The 19,738-nt window shown below is 44.7% G+C and overlaps 1 protein-coding gene across 2 annotated transcripts in view; it reads right to left on the reverse strand.

The window, feature by feature from the left end:
• Window positions 1-270: 270 nt before the first annotated feature.
• The window catches only part of RAD21L1 (RAD21 cohesin complex component like 1), a 102,003-nt gene continuing 82,535 nt past the window's right edge, over window positions 271-19,738 (reverse strand). The window contains exons 10-14 of one of the 2 annotated variants that reach the window (XM_075350514.1): window positions 12,651-12,750; window positions 1,557-1,687; window positions 1,242-1,298; window positions 885-962; window positions 271-636 (exon numbers count right to left, since the gene is read on the reverse strand). In XM_075350514.1, coding sequence (XP_075206629.1) covers window positions 448-636; window positions 885-962; window positions 1,242-1,298; window positions 1,557-1,687; window positions 12,651-12,750 — 555 coding nt within the window. In that variant the 3' untranslated portion in view covers window positions 271-447. The remainder of the gene's footprint in view (window positions 637-884; window positions 963-1,241; window positions 1,299-1,556; window positions 1,688-12,650; window positions 12,751-19,738) is intronic. The other variant, XM_075350515.1, reaches the window with a different exon arrangement.

The raw sequence follows: 19,738 nt of genomic DNA on the forward strand, positions 1-19,738 counted from the left end.
AGAGGGGGACGGGGCCTCAGTCAACAGAAAAATGTTGTTGTTTCCTGGTATCAGCTATATTGGTTGAGGCCCAACCCCTTCTGGTCAAATGGGTATGACATCAGCACAGGTCCTTCTAGTCACTTAGTAATAGAATTAGCATAAATAACGGGGAGGACAGACAGACATGGGGTGGGAATCACTATGAATACCCACCCCAGCTATTAGCTGATCGGCAGCTGCTGTCATTCAAAAAGCTGCTCATTTTACAAACTTTACTTGCTTGTGTTTCAAAACCTATACATCATAGCTGACAACTAAAGTTATATACAGAATCAGCATGATAGTGCCAGTATAGCACTGGCTTTAGGTTACATAGGAAAATCTTGGTGCGCTTTAAAATAAGTTTATAAGTAAAAGAGACAAACAGAAATTCCGAAATAAATAGCGTTCGTTCTTAGCCTGTGATCACAGAGTGTGGAATCGAGGTCCTGGGATGGCTGTGATATCGGCGTATGGGGCGCTCTGTGTCATCACGATGGCAGCCTGTTTCTTTAGCACCAGGAAACTGTAGAATTTGTTGGACACCTCTTTCCTCTTGTTGTTCCTACAGAACTTCTGAAAACTGAAGAAGTCCTCACCAGACTGGTTCAGCTTCTGCGCAGCAAAGGAAATGGAACAATAGTTACATTGGACTCTTTACTTTTTCAAAACCAGTGTAATGTTAAGCATGATAACTATGGTATGTTCTGGATTACTGCTATATTATCTGCTCAAGGAAGAACTTATGTTTCCCCTATAGGGACAAGATCAATTACAGCCATCAATTAAATTTGATGTTTGTCTTGCACTAAAATATAAGTGCAATACAGTTTCCTACTTCTCTCTTTGCTCATGGTTCTTACTCGCAGTCCATGGAGCAGGTTTTGTGTCTGTTTGTTCCATTTCTGCTCATCATTGCTTTGGTCGTGTTGTGTCGGTCCCTGAGAAAATAAGGACAAGGAACATAGTTTCTGATAAAGCAATGCCGATTTCCCACTTTTTATTTAGTTTTTAAGCCAAAGCCAAAAGCGCTTCCAGCAGCAAGAAGTATATGTCCTCCCTATAGATTTCCCATTCCTTGAATCTCCTTTTGGGTTTTGCAGTGAAATTTTCCCCCAAAGAACGCTGATTGTAACACCACTTTAATACTCGTGTTTGAACACAATTCAGTCTCCAGAGTAATAATTTAGATGAATTATTCTTCGTTCCCCAATACTTACACCATATTCTTCATCCTCAGATCTTGAAGAATTATCCAACAAACCATTAACATACTCCTATAACAATGTAAACAGGTTAGTAACATTAGTTAGTTAGTAATTAGAAGTTGGGGCTAGGTAGGTAGTTACTTATCCCAGTGCCAAGTATCTATGGTAGAAGCTTTCACCACCTTACATGTGTAACCAATGAAAGGCTTAAAAAGTGAACAGTGTTTTCTCTCTGACGCCCAGCACCATGCCTAGGAGGATTAATACTTGTAATCTCCAGTGGTGGTCAGATGTGTTGCTGATGATGCACAGAACCAAGTCCTTTACCTCCTGCGCAGAGCGGTCTGTATCACTGGGTGTTTGATTATAATCTTTTGAGTCTAGCTCTGTACATAAAGGCTCTTCAGCGATGGAGGAGCTGAAATCTGATTCTTTGGTTACCTCTGGTTGGGGTAAATCTATCAAAACAGATAAAAACAAAGAAGTAAATTCAGATTTTACAGGTACACAATCTTAAACAGTTTGTTCTAAAAATAAGTTAATTTTAATCAATAGATCTTGAAAAGATAATAAGTTCCACAATTGAATGTGTTAAAAAATGTTTCTGTGCTGAGATAATCTTATATATGTGTCCCGCTATGTGCTGTGTAATGACTGTACTGGACCATGATCTGATCATGCTCCTGGGCAGTGGAGAAAACATAAGTCACTTATGATAAGTGAGTATACAGACAAAACAGCAGGGGCTTGCAGCTGCTGCCTTTTGAGTAACACATGGCATTGTTTTTATATAGTGCTAACATATTCCGCAGCGCTTTACATACATCAGGAACACTGTCCCCATTGGGGCATACGATCTAATTTCCCTATCTGTATGTTTTTGGAGTGTGGGAGGAAACCGGAGTACCCGGAGGAAACCCACGCAAACACGGGGAGAACATACAAACTCCTTGCAGATAGTGTCCTTGGTGAGATTCGAACCCAGAACCCCAGCGCTGCAAGACTGCAGTGCCAACCACTGAGCCACTGTGCCGCTAGATCTGTGAGCTCATCCTAAATCAAGATAGTGACATATAGGCTCAAGTCCTAAATCACTGATTTGATTTAGGATGAGCTCACACAACTGGTAGAAACAGTGCTGTTTTGTCTGTATATTCACTTATCGTAAGTGACTTATGTTTCCTCCCCTGCCCAGGAGATGTGGTATGATCAGATCATGCCACTGTGCGGTCAGACACAGCAATTCCACAGCACATAGCAGGGGCACCTATAAATGATTATCTCAGCACAGGAAAAAAGTTTAACACATCCAATTGTGGAACTTATTATCATTCCAAGATCTATTGATTAAGATGTACTTTGCTCGTGAGACAATCCCTTTAAGGCCCCCATAGACATTGTATGAACGTCGGCCGAACTCGGGTTTGGTTAGTATTCTAAAGGGTGTGGGTGGCCAGCACAGATGACTTGGGAGGAAAGGATCCAGGATGTCCAGTTTAAGACTGACAATCCTTTTGTTCTCTTGTAATAATTCACGGTGAGAATTGTCCGACAGCGTCTATGTCATAAAGAGCATGGGAGCATTGAGCAGAGAGAGAGCTCTTGTGTGTGGGTTAGCCGGGCAAGATAGCCAATCATTCAGCCTTATATAGTAAGAAGTAAATGGCACTTCCTCCGTATAGATGTTAAGGCCGCTTTACACGCTACGACATCGCTCAAGCGATCACGTTGGGGGTCACAGAATTTGTGACGCACATCCGGCCGCTTTAGCGATGTCGTTGCGTGTGACACCTATGAGCGATTTTGCATCGTCGCAAAAACGTGCAAAATCGCTAATCGGTGACATGCCCCCCTATTCCCAATTATCGTTGCTGCTGCATGTACAATGTAGTTTGTCGTTCTTGCAGCAGCACACATCGCTATGTGTGACACCGCAGGAACGAGGAACCTCACCTTACCTGCGGCCGCCGGCAATGCGGAAAGGAAGGAGGTGGGCGGGATGTTACGTTCCGCTCATCTCCGCCCCTCCACTTCTATTGGGCGGCCGCTTAGTGACGTCGCTGTGACGCCGAACGAACCTCCCTCTTAGAAAAGAGGCGGTTCATTATATACATACTTTATCCATCACTTCACAATCATTTTTTCCCGTTCTTTTCAGCATATTCTTTACTCTCCCATCATTTCTTCTCCGTTTTTCCTTCTACTCCTCCTCTCGTTTCCTTCTTCATCCTGTTCTCTTTCTGTTCCCTCCATTTTCCTTCCCTCAATTATGGTTTATCAAAACTACGTTTTTTCTATGATAATAACATTGATTTGATTTATATATAAAAAATTATTATTTTCAAATTATTTTCACAATTTTTCACTTTGTATAGAAATTTCCTCTGTGTTGTATATATTTTATTATTTTTTGTATATATTGATTTTTTATGTCATTTCTGTATACAGTGCTACTGAGGAAGGTCCATGTTCGACCGAAAACGTTCTTCTGTTGTGCACATTTAATAAATACACTTTGCAGCCTATTCTGGGAGTGCCTTGTTTACTTCTTGAATCATTCAGCCTTAAGCTAACTATTTAAGGCCTGCGACACACATCCGTGCCGCCGGCACGTGTTTGTCATTTTTTACACGTACCGGCGGCACGGAGACACGTTCAGCAATGCTACCCTATTGTAGCAGGCACACACACGTAAAACCACACGGAACGTGTGTCCGTGTGCGTTTGTACGTGTGTGCGTTTTTCAAAGCGCTGACATGTCAGTGTTTTCTCCCGCAGCACGGGTGTCACACGGCCCGCACCCGTACCACACGGGTGTAGTGTGGATGCGGTCCCGTGTGATACGCGCCGGAGAAAACACACATGTCAGAGAAAAAAAAACAAAACATTTACTCACCTTCTCCAGCCCTCCTGTCTCTGCCGCTGCTGCCTCTTGCTGCCGACCGCCGCTCATTAATCTCACAGAATATTCACTTCACTGCCTGGCAGCAGCAGCAGCGGGGAGACGGGAGGGCTGGAGACTGAGGATCAGCACCACGGATAGCAGCGCAGACATCGGGAAGGACCAGGTGAGTATGTTAATTACCGGTTCTACGTGTGCTATCGCGGATAGCACACGTAGAACACACGTGTCCCGCACGTACCAGAGACACGTACTTACATGCACGCAACACGCAGGGGAAATACGTGTCTCTCGGCACGTGCGTGAATTTCACGTGAGTGTGGCACAGGCCTAAAGTGTAGTGGGGGCTATGGTTTCATAAAAAGACATACTGTAGTTAAACTTGCTCATAACAACAAAAAAATTGGACCACCGTACAGCCTGTCACATTACTTGCTCCATCAGTGACAAAGCACAACAAAATAGAAAAGCGTGTGCTTTTTGATTAAATAATCATGACGCATTTGACACTGCTATTATTGAAAGTTGCAATCAGTTGTTTTTCTATTTTGATTATTTATCACTTTGCAACTGCACTCTGTGTTTGACCACAGGATGTGCTGCTCTTCTGACATTTAAGGAGGTAAATCATATATAGTGGGGAAAATAAGTATTTGATACACTGCCGATTTTGCACGTTTTCCCACCTACAATGAATGGAGAGGTCTGTAATTTTTATAATAGATACACTTCAACTGTGACAGACAGAATCCCCCCCCCCCCAAAAAAAAATCCAGAAAATCATATTGTATGCTTTTTAAATAATTACTTTGTTTTTTATTGCATGAAATAAGTATTTCACACTATAGAAAAAACGGATTTTTGTGTACTCACCGTAAAACCGTTTTCTCTTAGCCATCATTGGGGGACACAGGACCATGGGACCATGGGTGTTATGCTGCCTATCCATAGGAGGACACTAAATAGATGCAAAAGCATAGCTCCTCCTCTGCAGTATACACCCCCTGGTCGGGCCTGGCAAGCTCAGTTTTAGTACACAAGCAGTAGGAGAAAAAAACAGTAAAAACTTTTTAACAGAGGAACATGATAAAAAAAAAAGAGTCATAACCAAATAAGGTACTGAGAGAACCAAGGCCCAACAGGGCAACAGGGTGGGTGCTGTGTCCCCCAATGATGGCTAAGAGAAAACGATTTTACGGTGAGTACACAAAAATCCATTTTTCTCTGACGCCTCATTGGGGGACACAGGACCATGGGACATCCTAAAGCAGTCCATGGGTGGGAAACATAAAAGAAGACAACACAACCAAAGGACTAGGAACCAGTCCCGGACAGCCTGGAGCGCCTACTGAGAGAGGTGCTCTACTGCCGTTTACAGAATTTTCCTACCCAGATTTGCCTCAGTTGAAGCCTGGGTATGGACTCTGTAATGCTTTGAAAATGTATGTAGGCTAGACCAGGTCGCAGCCTTACACACCTGTTCCACTGAAGCCTGATGCCGAATGGCCCACAAAGCGCCAACTGCTCGCGTGGAATGAGCCCGCAGCCCACTTGGAATGGGCTTGAGTTGCAAGCGGTAGCCTTCCTGGATCGCAGAGCGAATCCAGCGAGCCAGAGTCGCCTTTGAAGCTGCCTGTCCCTTCTTAGGCCCCTCAGGAATGACGAACAAAGAGTCCGTTTTCCTAAAGGGGGCTGTCCTGGATATGTAATATCTGAGAGCTCTGACGAGGTCTAACGAATGCAGAGACCTTTCCACCCTATGAACTGGGTGTGGACAAAAGGAAGGCAGGACAATGTCCTCGTTCAAATGAAACGGGGTAAGAACCTTTGGAAGGAAATCCGGGAGAGGGCGCAGAACCACCTTGTCCTGGTGAAAGATCAGAAAAGGCTCGCGGCAAGAGAGTGCTGCCAGCTCCGAAACCCGTCTGATGGACGTAATTGCCACTAAGAATGTTACCTTCCAGGACAGAAGAGCAAGGGAGGATTCCTTGAGAGGTTCAAAGGGAGACCTCTGGAGACCGTCCAGAACGAGGTTGAGGTCCCATGGTTCTACCGGCCGTTTGTACGGGGGAACTAGATGGGAAACGCCCTGGAGGAAGGTCTTGACTTGCGGTTTTTGAGCCAGGCGGCATTGGTAGAAGATTGAGAGCGCTGAGACCTGACCTTTAAGGGAACTGAGAGCCAACCCCGCTTGCAAGCCAGACTGTAGAAAATCGAGAATTCTGGGGATGGCCAGAGGCATAGGCTGGACGTTAGTTTCCCTGCACCATGAAAGGAAGATTTTCCACGTACGGTGGTAAATGCGGGATGAAGCAGGCTTTCGGGCGCTGATCATGGTGGCAATAACCGCGGGGGAGAATCCTGCTCTTGTTAATATCCAGGTCTCAATGGCCATGCCGTCAGCTTCAGGGCTCTGGCGTTCTGATGGGAAATGGGCCCTTGGGCCAGCAAGTCTGGGATGTCTGGAAGGCGCCACGGTGCGTCTGTGAGCATTTGTACTAATTCGGCGTACCAGGCGCGCCTGGGCCAGTCCGGTGCTATCAGTATCACCGGGACTCCCTCTGCCTTGATCTTCCTGATTACCCGCGGCAGCAGGGGTAGAGGTGGAAATATGTAAGGCAGGCGGAAGTGGTGCCAGGAGCAGACTAAAGCATCCGCGCCGATGGACTGCGGGTCGCGTGACCTGGCTATGAACGCGGGTACCTTTGCATTCAACCTTGAGGCCATTAGGTCCACGTCTGATGTGCCCCAGCGAGTGCGGATGTGTAGAAACACATCTGGGTGGAGGGACCATTCTCCGGCAGCTAGGCCTTGGCGACTCAGAAAGTCTGCTGCCCAGTTCTCTACCCCCGGTATGTGTACCGCTGATATCACTGATCCCGTCGATTCGGCCCAGCTGAGGATCTTGTGGGCCTCGAGATAAGCCGCTTTGCTGCGGGTGCCCACCTGCCGATTTATATAGGCTACAGCTGTCGCATTGTCCGATTGGACTCGAATCTGACGACCTGCTAGCAGAGGGCTGAACGCTCTGAGCGCGAGGAAGATCGCGCGGAGTTCCAGGATGTTGATGGGAGGAAAGACTCCAGGGGCGTACAACGTCCTTGAGCAGTGTGGTGCTGGTACACTGCTCCCCAGCCTAGGAGGTTGGCGTCCGTGGTCAGGACCAGCCAGTTCACTGGGAGAAAAGATCTCCCCTTCGATAGGGATGAGGACCGAAGCCACCAGCGGAGTGCATACCTGACTGAAGGCGTCAGGTGAAGATGTCTGTCCAGGGAGAAGGGGCTCTTGTCCCAGGCCGCTAGAAGGGCTAGCTGCAGTGGGCGGAGGTGCAGTTGAGCAAATGGTACTGCTTCCATAGCCGCCACCATCCTGCCGAGCACTTTCATGCTGAATCGAATAGAGCGTGACGGAGGACGTAGAAGGCAGCGTACCACTCGTTGAAGAGCGAACGCCTTGTCCTGAGGGAGAAGGATCAAGCCCTGACGGGTGTCCAGGGACATGCCCAGGAAGGTGATGGATTGTGATGGGATCGGGGATGATTTGTCCAGATTCACTAGCCACCCTAAGCGGGATAGGGTGTCCACAGTGATTTGTACGCTGGTTGAGCAGTCGCGGAAGGAGGGGGCCTTGATGAGGAGGTCGTCCGAGTCCAAGTAAGGGAGAACGACTACTCCCCTGGCGTGAAGGACGCTCATGGCGGCCGCCATGACTTTGGTGAAGACCCTTGGTGCGGTGGCAAGGCCGAAGGGTAGAGCTACGAATTGAAAGTGGGAGTCCTGAATTGCGAAGCGGAGGAACTTTTGGTGATCTGGGGCGATGGGTATGTGCAGGTACGCGTCCTTGATGTCTATGGAGGCGAGGAATTCCCCTTCGACCATGGATGCAATAATGGACCTTAGGGACTCCATTCTGAATCTCCGTATGTGCACATGTTTGTTTAGGTGTTTGAGGTCCAGGATGGGTCGAACTGACCCATCCTTTTTGGGGACCACAAAGAGGTTGGAATAAAAACCCACAAACTTCTCGTCGTCTGGGACAGGTATTATCACTCCTGCTGTTTGGAGCGAGTGGATTGCTGAGAAAAAAACTTTGCATCGTTTTCGAGTCTTTGGGGGGTTTGAGAGAAAGAACCGACTCGGGGGTCGGGTCCGAAATTCTATGTGATAACCGGAAGACACAAAGTCTCGCACCCATTTGTCGTCTGAGGCGGCAGCCCAGATGTGTTGAAAGAGCCGCAGTCGACCTCCTACAATGAGTGTGTCTTCCGGGGCGCCGAAGGAGTCATGAGGGGGGAAAACGTTGTGGCCGAGTCTCCCTAGTCATGGACTGTTTAGGTCTAGGCTGCCATGACGAAGTGGGTTTCGGGGAGAGCTGAGAAGGTCGGTCCCTGCGTAGACCGTGGCTGGTGGCGGGGACAGCACGGGATGTTGACCAACCAAATGAGTTCCGAAAGGAGCAGAAGAGGACTGTGGACGTCTGGTGAAGGACGTCCTGGACTTCAGCTGGGGGAGGGAGGTACTCTTTCCTCCTGTGGCGTCAGAAATGAGCTTGTCCAGACGTTCGCCACACATCGGTCTGGAAAAAAAGGAAGGCCCGTGAGAGACTTCTTGGAGGCAGAGTCCGCTCGCCATTGTCGGAGCCAGAGAGCTCTACGGATGGCTATGGTATTTGAGGCGGTAGCAGCGTCCATGGAGGCCTGGATCAGGTACTTTGCCGCAGCGGCAATTTGAGCTGTTACCTCTGTGAAGGTCTGAGTGAATTGGGATTCCTCAAGTGAAGTGTTAAGGGATTCTGCCCAGACCGAGATCGCCTTTGCGACCCACACAGAGGCAAAGGAGGGCGAGAGGGAGGAACCCGCAGCCTCAAAAGCAGAGCGGGCGAGGTGCTCCAGCTGTCTGTCTGTCGGGTCCTTAATGGAAGAACCATCGGGTAAAGACAGGAGTGTCTTTGTGGTAAGGCGGGAGACCGGGGGGTCGACCGAGGGTGGATCGGCCCAGCCCTTAGGGGCAGGTGAGGCAAAAGGGTACCGGGACTCCATGAGTTTTCGGTTACCGAAGCACCTGACAGGCTTCTCCCTTTGCTTTGTGAGGATATCCTGAAACTCTGGGTGATCAGCGAAAACCTTTTGGGGTTTCCTTGCCCTCTTAAAGGAGACCGCATGGTCAGTGGTAGTGGATGGGGGATCCTCCACATGCAGAGTTTGGTTGATTGCTGCTATAAGGGAGTCTATTGCAGTTTGATCATCTGGGGGTGATGAAACCAAGGAATCCTCCTGGTACAAACAGCATTCTCCCTCCTCCAGCTCTTCAGAAGCCGTGGAGCGTGTGGGAGAGCCTGCCCTGTGTGCTCCCGAGGGAGAGCCCGCTGGAGACACCCGGCCGTGTGCCCTTTTCCTGATCCGTGCAACCGGTGAAGCATGTGCCCGGATTACCTCAGAAGGATCCTCCATAGGGGTATCCTCAGGCTGCGTTCCGTCCAGGGACCCAGAAGGGTGTGGAGCATGACATTGCATAGCCAGAACCAGGTTCTGTGACAGTTTTTCCATGGATTGGGACAGAAACTGTGCCCATTCCGGTGAGCTGGGGGCCCTAGGCTCTAATCCGGTGGTGGCAGGGGGGTCTTGGGGGGCTATAGGGGCACAGGACTCACAGAGAAAAGAGGTGTGTTTACGTGGTAGCTCAGCGTGGCAGGCAGTGCAGGCTGAGTAATAGACTATGTGGGCCTTAGTACTCTTAGTGCCCTTAGATTTCTGCATGTTCCTAATAGGAGTATGCCAGGAGGGGGAGCAATGCTCAGCAGAGCTACAATTGATAGCAAGCACCTCACCAGAATCAGCCGATGACCCTGTCCTCAGGAAGGCTTAAGCTCTATGAAGATCTTGCACTCTTCCCTGGGAGGGGCGGGGCTTATCGCGGCCGCGGGGGGCGGGGCTTAGCGCTAAAAGAGCGGGAAGATGAGTCAGTGTGCCCCCCCCCTGCTGTGGGTAGTAAAAAACGGCGGGAAGGGAGCTTCTGAGTTTTCCTCCCTCTCCCTACAGTCAGCACACAGCTTGTCAGCGGTTGTTATCAGCCGGCTTTGCTAGAGCAAATAAACAGAGCAGATAATACACAGCGTGAGTCCCTGAGTCCTGGGTCCTCCCCCTGCCACCAGGAAATTATCTGCAAGACTTTCTGCAAACAGCAGAACTTCCCACTCCTCCAGCCAGCAAGCTAGAGAAAGTTAACACTGTGTGTGCAGGATCCTTGCACATAATAAATACTGTAAATGGCCTGGGAGCCTTCCCTGCAGCGTCCTTTCTCCCTTTGTCTGGGAAACCAGTCAGGGGGGATCTCACCTTAAAACACTGCTTTCCAGGCAGATAAAATAGCAGAGCCAGCTTGCTGTGTCGGTGTCATATTCAACTCAGAGCCTGCAGAGAGGGGCTGAGGAATTAGTGCCATCTTCATCTCCGAGCCTGCAGAGAGGGGCTGAGGAATCAGTGCCATCTTCATCTCAGAGCCTGCAGAGAGGGGCTGAGGAATTGGTGCCATCTTCATCTCAGAGCCTGCAGAGAGGGGCTGAGGAATTGGGCTATAGGGCACAGGCCTCTACCCTGGGCTTTGGAAAATCGGTGTCTGTGGAACCCGTCGTCCAGCCCAGGATCCAGCGTCGCGGGAGGGGGTATGTGTAGACAATGCTTCACGTTCCCGCCCGTTGATGGTAGTGGGAGATCGGTCCCAAAAAGAAACCGTCGCCCTCAAAAAATAACAAACCTTGAAAGGAAGTGCCTCCTACAGACACCAAGCTAAAACTGAGCTTGCCTGGCCCGGCCAGGGGGTGTATACTGCAGAGGAGGAGCTATGCTTTTGCATCTACTTAGTGTCCTCCTATGGATAGGCACCATAACACCCATGGTCCCATGGTCCTGTGTCTCCCAATGAGGCGTCAGAGAAAACAGAATTTAATATTTGGTACAGAAACCTTTGTTTGCAATTACAGAGGTCAGACGTTTCCTGTAGTTCTTGACTAAGTTTGCACACACTGCAGCAGGGATTTTGGCCCACTCCTCCATACAGGTCTTCTCCAGATCTTTCAGGTTTTGGGGTTGTGACTGGGCAACATTGAGTTTCAGCTCCCTCCAAAGATTTTCTAATGGGTTCCGGTCTGGAGACTGGCTAGGTCACTCCAGGACCTTGTAATGCTTCTTACAGAGGTACTTATCAGTTGCTCTGGCTGTGTGTTTCAGGTCATTGTGACGCTGGAAGACCCAGATATAACCCATCTTCAATGCTTTTACTGAGGGAAGGAGGTTGTTGGGCAAAATCTCACAATACATCACCCCATACATCCCCCCTTCAATATGATGCAGTCGTCCTGTCCCATTTGCAGAACAGCAACCCCAAAATATGATGTTCCCACTCCTATGCTTGATGGTTGGGACGGTGTTCTTGGGGTTGTACTCATCATTTGTTCTCCAAACACAGTAAGTGAAGTTGATATCAAAAAGTTCTATTTTTGTCTCATCTGCCCACAGGCCCTTCTCCCATGCCTCCTGTGGATCAGCTAGATCAGTGTTTCTCAACTCCAGTCCTCAAGACCCACCAACAGATCATGTTTTCAGGTTTTCCTCAAGCAGGCTTTCAGGATTTCCTTAAGGTTGCACAGGTGATGAAATTATTCCCTGTCTAATATCGAGGAAAACCTGAAAATATGATCTGTTGGTGGGTCTTGAGGACTGGAGTTGAGAAACACTGAGCTAGATGGTCATTGGTGACCTTCAAAACGGACCTTGACATATACTGGCGTGAGCAGGGGGACCTTGCGCGCACTGCAGGATTTTAATCAATGACAGTGTAGTGTGTTATGAATGGTAGTCTTTGAGACTGTGGTCCCAGCTCTTTTCAGGACATTGAACAGGTCCTCCCGTGTAGTTCTGGGCTGATTCCTGACCTTTCTCAGAATCACATCTTGCAGCCCCAGACTGAGTAAGATTGACAGTTATCTTGTGTTTCCTCCATTTTCTAATAATTGCGCCAACAGTTGTTGCCTTTTCACCAAGCTGCTTGGCTATTGTTCTGTAGCCCATCCCAGCCTTGTGCAGGTCTACAGTTTTGTCCCTGATGTCCTTAGACAGCTCTTTGGGCTTGGTCATGGTGGAGAGGTTGTAGTGTAATTGATTCAGTGTGTGGACAGGTGTCTTTTATACATGTAACAGGTTCAAACAGGTGCAATTAACACAGATAATAAGTGCAGAGTAGGAGGGCTTCTTAAAGAAAAAATAACAGGTCTGTGACAGAGAATTTTTGTTGGTTGGTGATCAAATGCTTATTTCATGCAGTACAATGCTAATTAATTATTTAAAAATAATACAATGTGATTTTCTGGATTTTTTTTGTGATTCTGTCTGTCATAGTTTAAGTATACCTACGAAAAAATTACAGACCTCTCTATTCATTGTAGGTGGGAAAACTTGCAAAACTCAGTATGAAATACTTATGTTCCCCACTGTAGATGTAACGGTGTTTAATCTGCAGTCATACCCATCTCTTCTTGCTGATGGAGAGGTGTTTCAGTTGGAGGATCAGCTGCTTCTTCCTGCACAAATCTGGGGCTGTCCGCCTTCTGGGTTTGTGAAAAAAGCTGTATGGAGTTGTATATATAACTGTGTCAGTTTCACTTTACACATCAGAGCAGTTCAGTCATATCAAACAATGACTAGGAAGAAATAAGTTTAGAATATTTACATTACTGATACAAAATGCACATAAACACACACACTAGTTAAAATAAATAATTTTACTGGATGTGTAAACAAACTGTTTACCTATTTCCCCTCTCACACTTTGTGAGATGGTGGCACAACAGAGTAGATTAGGTTGGGGTTTTTTTTACTCTTTAGACAATGTGAAAAGTTTTATTGTGTAATTTGAAAATATTTTTCCTTCCTGTAAATCTCCTATGTCTAAAATATTTAGAAAATTATGCGTCCTTTTCCTTTACATTTCAGCACTACTTGCTATTTTGTGTTGGTATAGCACATAAAATCCCAATAGAATGCATTGAAGTTTGTGGGCGTAACGTGAAAAAATGTGGTCAAATTCACTGGCTGTGAATACTTTTTCAAGGCACTGTACAATGGAACCTTGGATTAAGAGTAACTTGGTTTGAGAGCGTTTTGCAAGACAAGCAAAGCTTTTTAAAAATTTGTAACTTGGTTTAAGAGCAATAGAAAAGAGAAAAAATCACGGTATGGCTGCGCTGCTAGAGATGAAGATAAGGTGATGATTTTAAGGATTTTATTATAGATACTGTGCCACAACGCGTTTCAGGGATAAAAATTCCCCCTTCCTCAGGTAGCAATAATCTTACAAACCAATATGCCTTATATACATGTAGTTGAAAGGTCTCCACACCCCTTAATTAATTCAACAATTAATGGGATGGATAATTAAAGAATAATCAATCAATTGACAGGGTTTGTAGAAACCTTAGTTGACAGAAAACCATTGCATATATTCAAATTAAACTGCAATATTAAGTGAAACATATATTAATTATACGGTAAAAATAAATGAGAATTATCAATTTTAATACTAAACCATAAATAGCACTTTGTAACAAAAATATAATGGATGAATAAATGACTAAAATATATAAAATAGATCTGATCTTTCTGGATCTAATATTATTATTTCATTCTATTATTGTTTTTCTATTGTTTTTGACTTATATTTAATTTTGATTGTTATTGATAACATTGAAGATTAGTACCGGTAGGGCTGGATAAATTCAGTTATTATGGAAGAAAACTATGAATAAAGGCGCCAAGAGTAACCCAAATACACTAATTACATTTTTACTACTTTACTCATAAGTTGTTTATAAAAATTGTTTGTATTAATGGGCTGTATAATAGTTATAAAAATATATAATTAATCAGATTAAATTAATTAAAAAAAATTTATATACATAAAAAAACCTAATCTAAAAAAATTTTTTTAAAAAACTTTTTATAAAAATATCTATAAAAAATATCTATAATGAAAGGAACCATGGAATTTTGTTAAAGGATACTCCAAATATACATAAAGAGGGGATAAAACATTACAAGGCCATATAAAATATGTAATATAAAAAATATAATGAAAGGATATATATTATAAAATGATCAAACCGAATCTGTCTACATCATGTTTGTTGATGTTGATGGAGCATACTACTCTATTTAATCTGTTCTATCATGATGTTGAGGCCTTCTGGATTCAAGGTGGCTAATTTAAAGATCCAGAATGATTCACGTTCTACCAGCCTCCAATACCTAGATGTATCATTAATCATAATCTGTTCTATAATCACTATTTTAAAATTATCCCTCTCTCTATCATGTTCTAATGAAAAATGTCTGGACAAACTATGAGTTACTATACCATGACGGATGTTGTATCTATGGCCATTTAATCTGTTATGCAACATTTGTGTTGTGCGGCCTACATATTGTAGGCCGCAGGGGCATTCCAGTAGATAGATTACATATGAACTTGTACAGGTGAGATGTTGTTTAATTAAAAAGTCTTCCCCTGTTATATTAGATTTAAAGGATTTTGCACCATGTTTCAATGTTTGACAACATAAACAACGGGTTTGACCACAATGGAAATTACCGATTGGGGTACTTATGTCAGATCCGTTTTGGGGCGTCTGGACTTTTACCTGTGTTGTTTTACTGGGAGCTTTCAAGTTTTTAAGGTTCCTACTCCTCCTGAAGATCACCTGGGGTTTATCAGGTAGAATGCCTGAAAGGATTCTATCACTTTTTAAAATGTGCCAGTGTCTACCCACTAATTCTTTCACCCTCCCGTAGGAATCGCTATACGTAGTCACTAGACAACTGTCAAAACTATTCTTCTTCTCTTCCACTACTGCATCGTTTTTTTTCCATCAATTATATTTAGACAGATATCCTGATCCAATTGCAGGCTTCTTTTAAAAGCATCTGTTAGTATTTTTTTCAGATAGCCTTTGCTAATGAATCTGTTCTGAAGTGTCCTGGCCTCAACCCTGAAAGATGCAGTATTGGTGCAGTTTTTCCTAATTCGCCAGTACTGCCCATACGGTACATTTCTTATCCATGTAGGGAGATGGCTGCTGGAAAAGTCCAGATAACTATTGACATCAACTTTTTTGAAAAAAGTGGACGTTTCGATAAGGGCCTGTTCATTAAATTTAATATTGAGGTCTAGGAATTGGATAGACACTCGGGAAATTGTGGCTGTGAAGCTCAGTCCCCACTCGTTACGATTGAGTGAACTAATGAAATTTAATGCGCTTTCCTCAGACCCTGACCAGATGAAGAAAAGGTCATCAATAAACCTCCGGTAAAAAATCATATTCCCCACAGCTAGACGGGACTGTGCGATATGGAGGGACTCGAAGCATTCCATATATACGTTTGCAAAGCTGGAGGCAAATCTCGTCCCCATCGCACAGCCCCTCAGCTGACAAAAACCCCTATCCTCAAAAGTAAAAACATTATGTTTTAAAATAAAATTGATCGATTGTAGAATGAAGTCCCTTTGAGGAATTGGGAGTGAGACGTCCGTTGTCAAATAGGATTCCACACTTTTCAACCCCAATTGGTGATCTATATTAGAATACAATGCAGCTACGTCCAGGGTAAAAAAGAGGCAATTTGGAGTGGCGGGTAGTTTTCTCAGCAGAGTAATAAGGTGTGAAGAATCCCTTAAATGTGAGTCCAGTTTTCCAACATACTTTTGCAAAAAGAGGTCGACATAATGCGATAGATTAGCTGTAATGGAATTAATCCCGGAGATGATGGGTCTACCGGGTGGGTTGGTAAGGCTTTTGTGGACCTTCGGAAGGAAGTAATAGAAGGGTACAGAGTAGTATTTAATATCCAAATATTGTTTTTCCCTTCTATTCAATATTTTGTCCTCACATGCCTTTTTTATCATGGTTTTGTATGAAAGAAAATACTCAGGGGATGGATCGTTTAATAGGGTTTCATAATATTTGCTATCCCCTAGTTGCTTCATCCCCTCCTTCACATACCAGTCCCTGTCCATCAGTACCACACCTCCCCCTTTATCAGTATTCTTTATTATCAAGTTACGATTATTTCTGAGGGAGTTTATGGCCAACCTTTCTTCCCTTCGTAAATTATCATTTTTAAAGCTGCACCGAAATTCCCTAATCTCTTTAAGCAGAAGTTGGTGGAAGGTTTCGATGCTACTGCCCCTATGATGATGGGGGTAAAAGTTCTTGTTACCTTTAACCTGTACATGTACGAAACCATCTGATGTTTCTCCATCAGTATTAACCTTGTTGACACCGATCTGTTTCGACAATATCAGGAAGTGTCGCCTTAAGGTAAGTTTTCGCACAAATTCATTAATGTCTAGGAATTAATGCATTAATGAATTTGTGCGAAAACTTACCTTAAGGCGACACTTCCTGATATTGTCGAAACAGATCGGAGTCAACAAGGTTAATACTGATGGAGAAACATCAGATGGTTTCGTACATGTACAGGTTAAAGGTAACAAGAACTTTTACCCCCATCATCATAGGGGCAGTAGCATCGAAACCTTCCACAAACTTCTGCTTAAAGAGATTAGGGAATTTCGGTGCAGCTTTAAAAATGATAATTTACGAAGGGAAGAAAGGTTGGCCATAAACTCCCTCAGAAATAATCGTAACTTGATAATAAAGAATGCTGATAAAGGGGAAGGTGTGGTACTGATGGACAGGGACTGGTATGTGAAGGAGGGGATGAAGCAACTAGGGGATAGAAATATTATGAAACCCTATTAAACGATCCATCCTCTGAGTATTTTCTTTTATACAAAACCATGATAAAAAAGGCATGTGAGGACAAAATATTGAATAGAAGGGAAAAACAATATTTGGATATTAAATACAGTCAGGGCCAGAAATATTTGGACAGTGACACAAGTTTTGTTATTTTAGCTGTTTACAAAAACATGTTCAGAAATACAATTATATATATAATATGGGCTGAAAGTGCACACTCCCAGCTGCAATATGAGAGTTTTCACATCCAAATCGGAGAAAGGGTTTAGGAATCATAGCTCTGTAATGCATAGCCTCCTCTTTTTCAAGGGATTAAAAGTAATTGGACAAGGGACTCTAAGGGCTGCACTTAACTCTGAAGGCGTCTCCCTCGTTAACCTGTAATCAATAAAGTAGTTAAAAGGTCTGGGGTTGATTACAGGTGTGTGGTTTTGCATTTGGAAGCTGTTGCTGTGACCAGACAACATGCAGTCTAAGGAACTCTCAATTGAGGTGAAGCAGAACATCCTGAGGCTGAAAAAAAAAGAAAAAATCCATCAGAGAGATAGCAGACATGCTTGGAGTAGCAAAATCAACAGTCGGGTACATTCTGAGAAAAAAGGAATGGACTGGTGAGCTTGGGAACTCAAAAAGGCCTGGGCGTCCATGGATGACAACAGTGGTGGATGATCGCCGCATACTTTCTTTGGTGAAGAACCCGTTCACAACATCAACTGAAGTCCAGAACACTCTCAGTGAAGTAGGTATATCTGTCTCTAAGTCAACAGTAAAGAGAAGACTCCATGAAAGTAAATACAAAGGGTTCACATCTAGATGCAAACCATTCATCAATTCCAAAAATAGACAGGCCAGAGTTAAATTTGCTGAAAAACACCTCATGAAGCCAGCTCAGTTCTGGAAAAGTATTCTATGGACAGATGAGACAAAGATCAACCTGTACCAGAATGATGGGAAGAAAAAAGTTTGGAGAAGAAAGGGAACGGCACATGATCCAAGGCACACCACATCCTCTGTAAAACATGGTGGAGGCAACGTGATGGCATGGGCATGCATGGCTTTCAATGGCACTGGGTCACTTGTGTTTATTGATGACATAACAGCAGACAAGAGTAACCGGATGAATTCTGAAGTGTACCGGGATATACTTTCAGCCCAGATTCAGCCAAATGCCGCAAAGTTGATCGGACGGCGCTTCATAGTACAGATGGACAATGACCTCAAGCATACAGCCAAAGCTACCCAGAAGTTCATGAGTGCAAAAAAGTGGAACATTCTGCAATGGCCAAGTCAATCACCAGATCTTAACCCAATTGAGCATGCATTTCACTTGCTCAAATCCAGACTTAAGATGGAAAGACCCACAAACAAGCAAGACCTGAAGTCTGCGGCTGTAAAGGCCTGGCAAAGCATTAAGAAGGAGGAAACCCAGCGTTTGGTGATGTCCATGGGTTCCAGACTTAAGGCAGTGATTGCCTCTAAAGGATTTGCAACAAAATATTGAAAATAAAAATATTTTGTTTGGGTTTGGTTTATTTGTCCAATTACTTTTGACCTCCTAAAATGTGGAGTGTTTGTAAAGAAATGTGTACAATTCCTACAATTTCTATCAGATATTTTTGTTCAAACCTTCAAATTAAACGTTACAATCTGCACTTGAATTCTGTTGTAGAGGTTTCATTTCAAATCCAATGTGGTGGCATGCAGAGCCCAACTCGCGAAAATTGTGTCACTGTCCAAATATTTCTGGACCTAACTGTACTACTCTGTACCCTTCTATTACTTCCTTCCGAAGGTCCACAAAAGCCTTACCAACCCACCCGGTAGACCCATCATCTCCGGGATTAATTCCATTACAGCTAATCTATCGCATTATGTCGATGTCAGGTTTCCGGGTTTTCCAGTCCTCTTTTGAAAAAGCTTGCCCTCGGTTAACATGGAGTTTTGTGTTCTGTTGCCCTACTTCCTGTCCAGCTGCTTAAAAGGCCGCCTCTAAGCTTAGTCCAGTGCCTGAGTATACTGCTTGCTGTGTGCTCCTGCTTTGCTGCTGCTGCTACTGGATTACCTTTGGATCCTCCTGAAGATCTACCGACCGACTCTGGACCATACCCGGTTTCTTCAAACTGTGCCCAGACTCCGTCTGCCGTCTTTTGTCAGCACGTCTGCCCGGTTTCTTCCGGTTCATAACCATTCTGGACTTTCATTCCGTACGGACACTTCTGGACTTTACCGCTTGCCCCTTGTGTCCCGGCTGCGGCGCATTTAGGCCTTCCGGGGTTGATTGCCGGACAGTCCCTGTATAGGGGTTCGCTCTGGTGGTCTCCCTGGGGGAGTCCGGTGCGTGGCCCCGGGAATCCCCTTCGCTCCGTTTCAGAAAGGTATTTTTGTGTTTGTTATACTGTGTATTTCTGTTGTGTATCTACCGTGGTTACATATCATAAACATCTTGTACCACAAACTCGTCTCTGGCTGTCATTGCCCTAACGCTATCGAAATCCTCAAACCATACAATAGTATTACAGTCGACCTCTTTTTGCAAAAGTATGTTGGAAAACTAGACTCACATTTAAGGGATTCTTCACACCTTATTACTCTGCTGAGAAAACTACCCGCCACTCCAAATTGCCTCTTTTTTACCCTGGACGTAGCTGCATTGTATTTTAATATAGATCACCAATTGGGGTTGAAAAGTGTGGAATCCTATTTGACAACGGACGTCTCACTCCCAATTCCTCAAAGGGACTTCATTCTACAATCGATCAATTTTATAACATAATGTTTTTACTTTTGAGGATAGGGT

Source organism: Anomaloglossus baeobatrachus, chromosome 5 (genome assembly GCF_048569485.1).
Source record: "Anomaloglossus baeobatrachus isolate aAnoBae1 chromosome 5, aAnoBae1.hap1, whole genome shotgun sequence".
NCBI classification, from domain to species: domain Eukaryota; kingdom Metazoa; phylum Chordata; class Amphibia; order Anura; family Aromobatidae; genus Anomaloglossus; species Anomaloglossus baeobatrachus.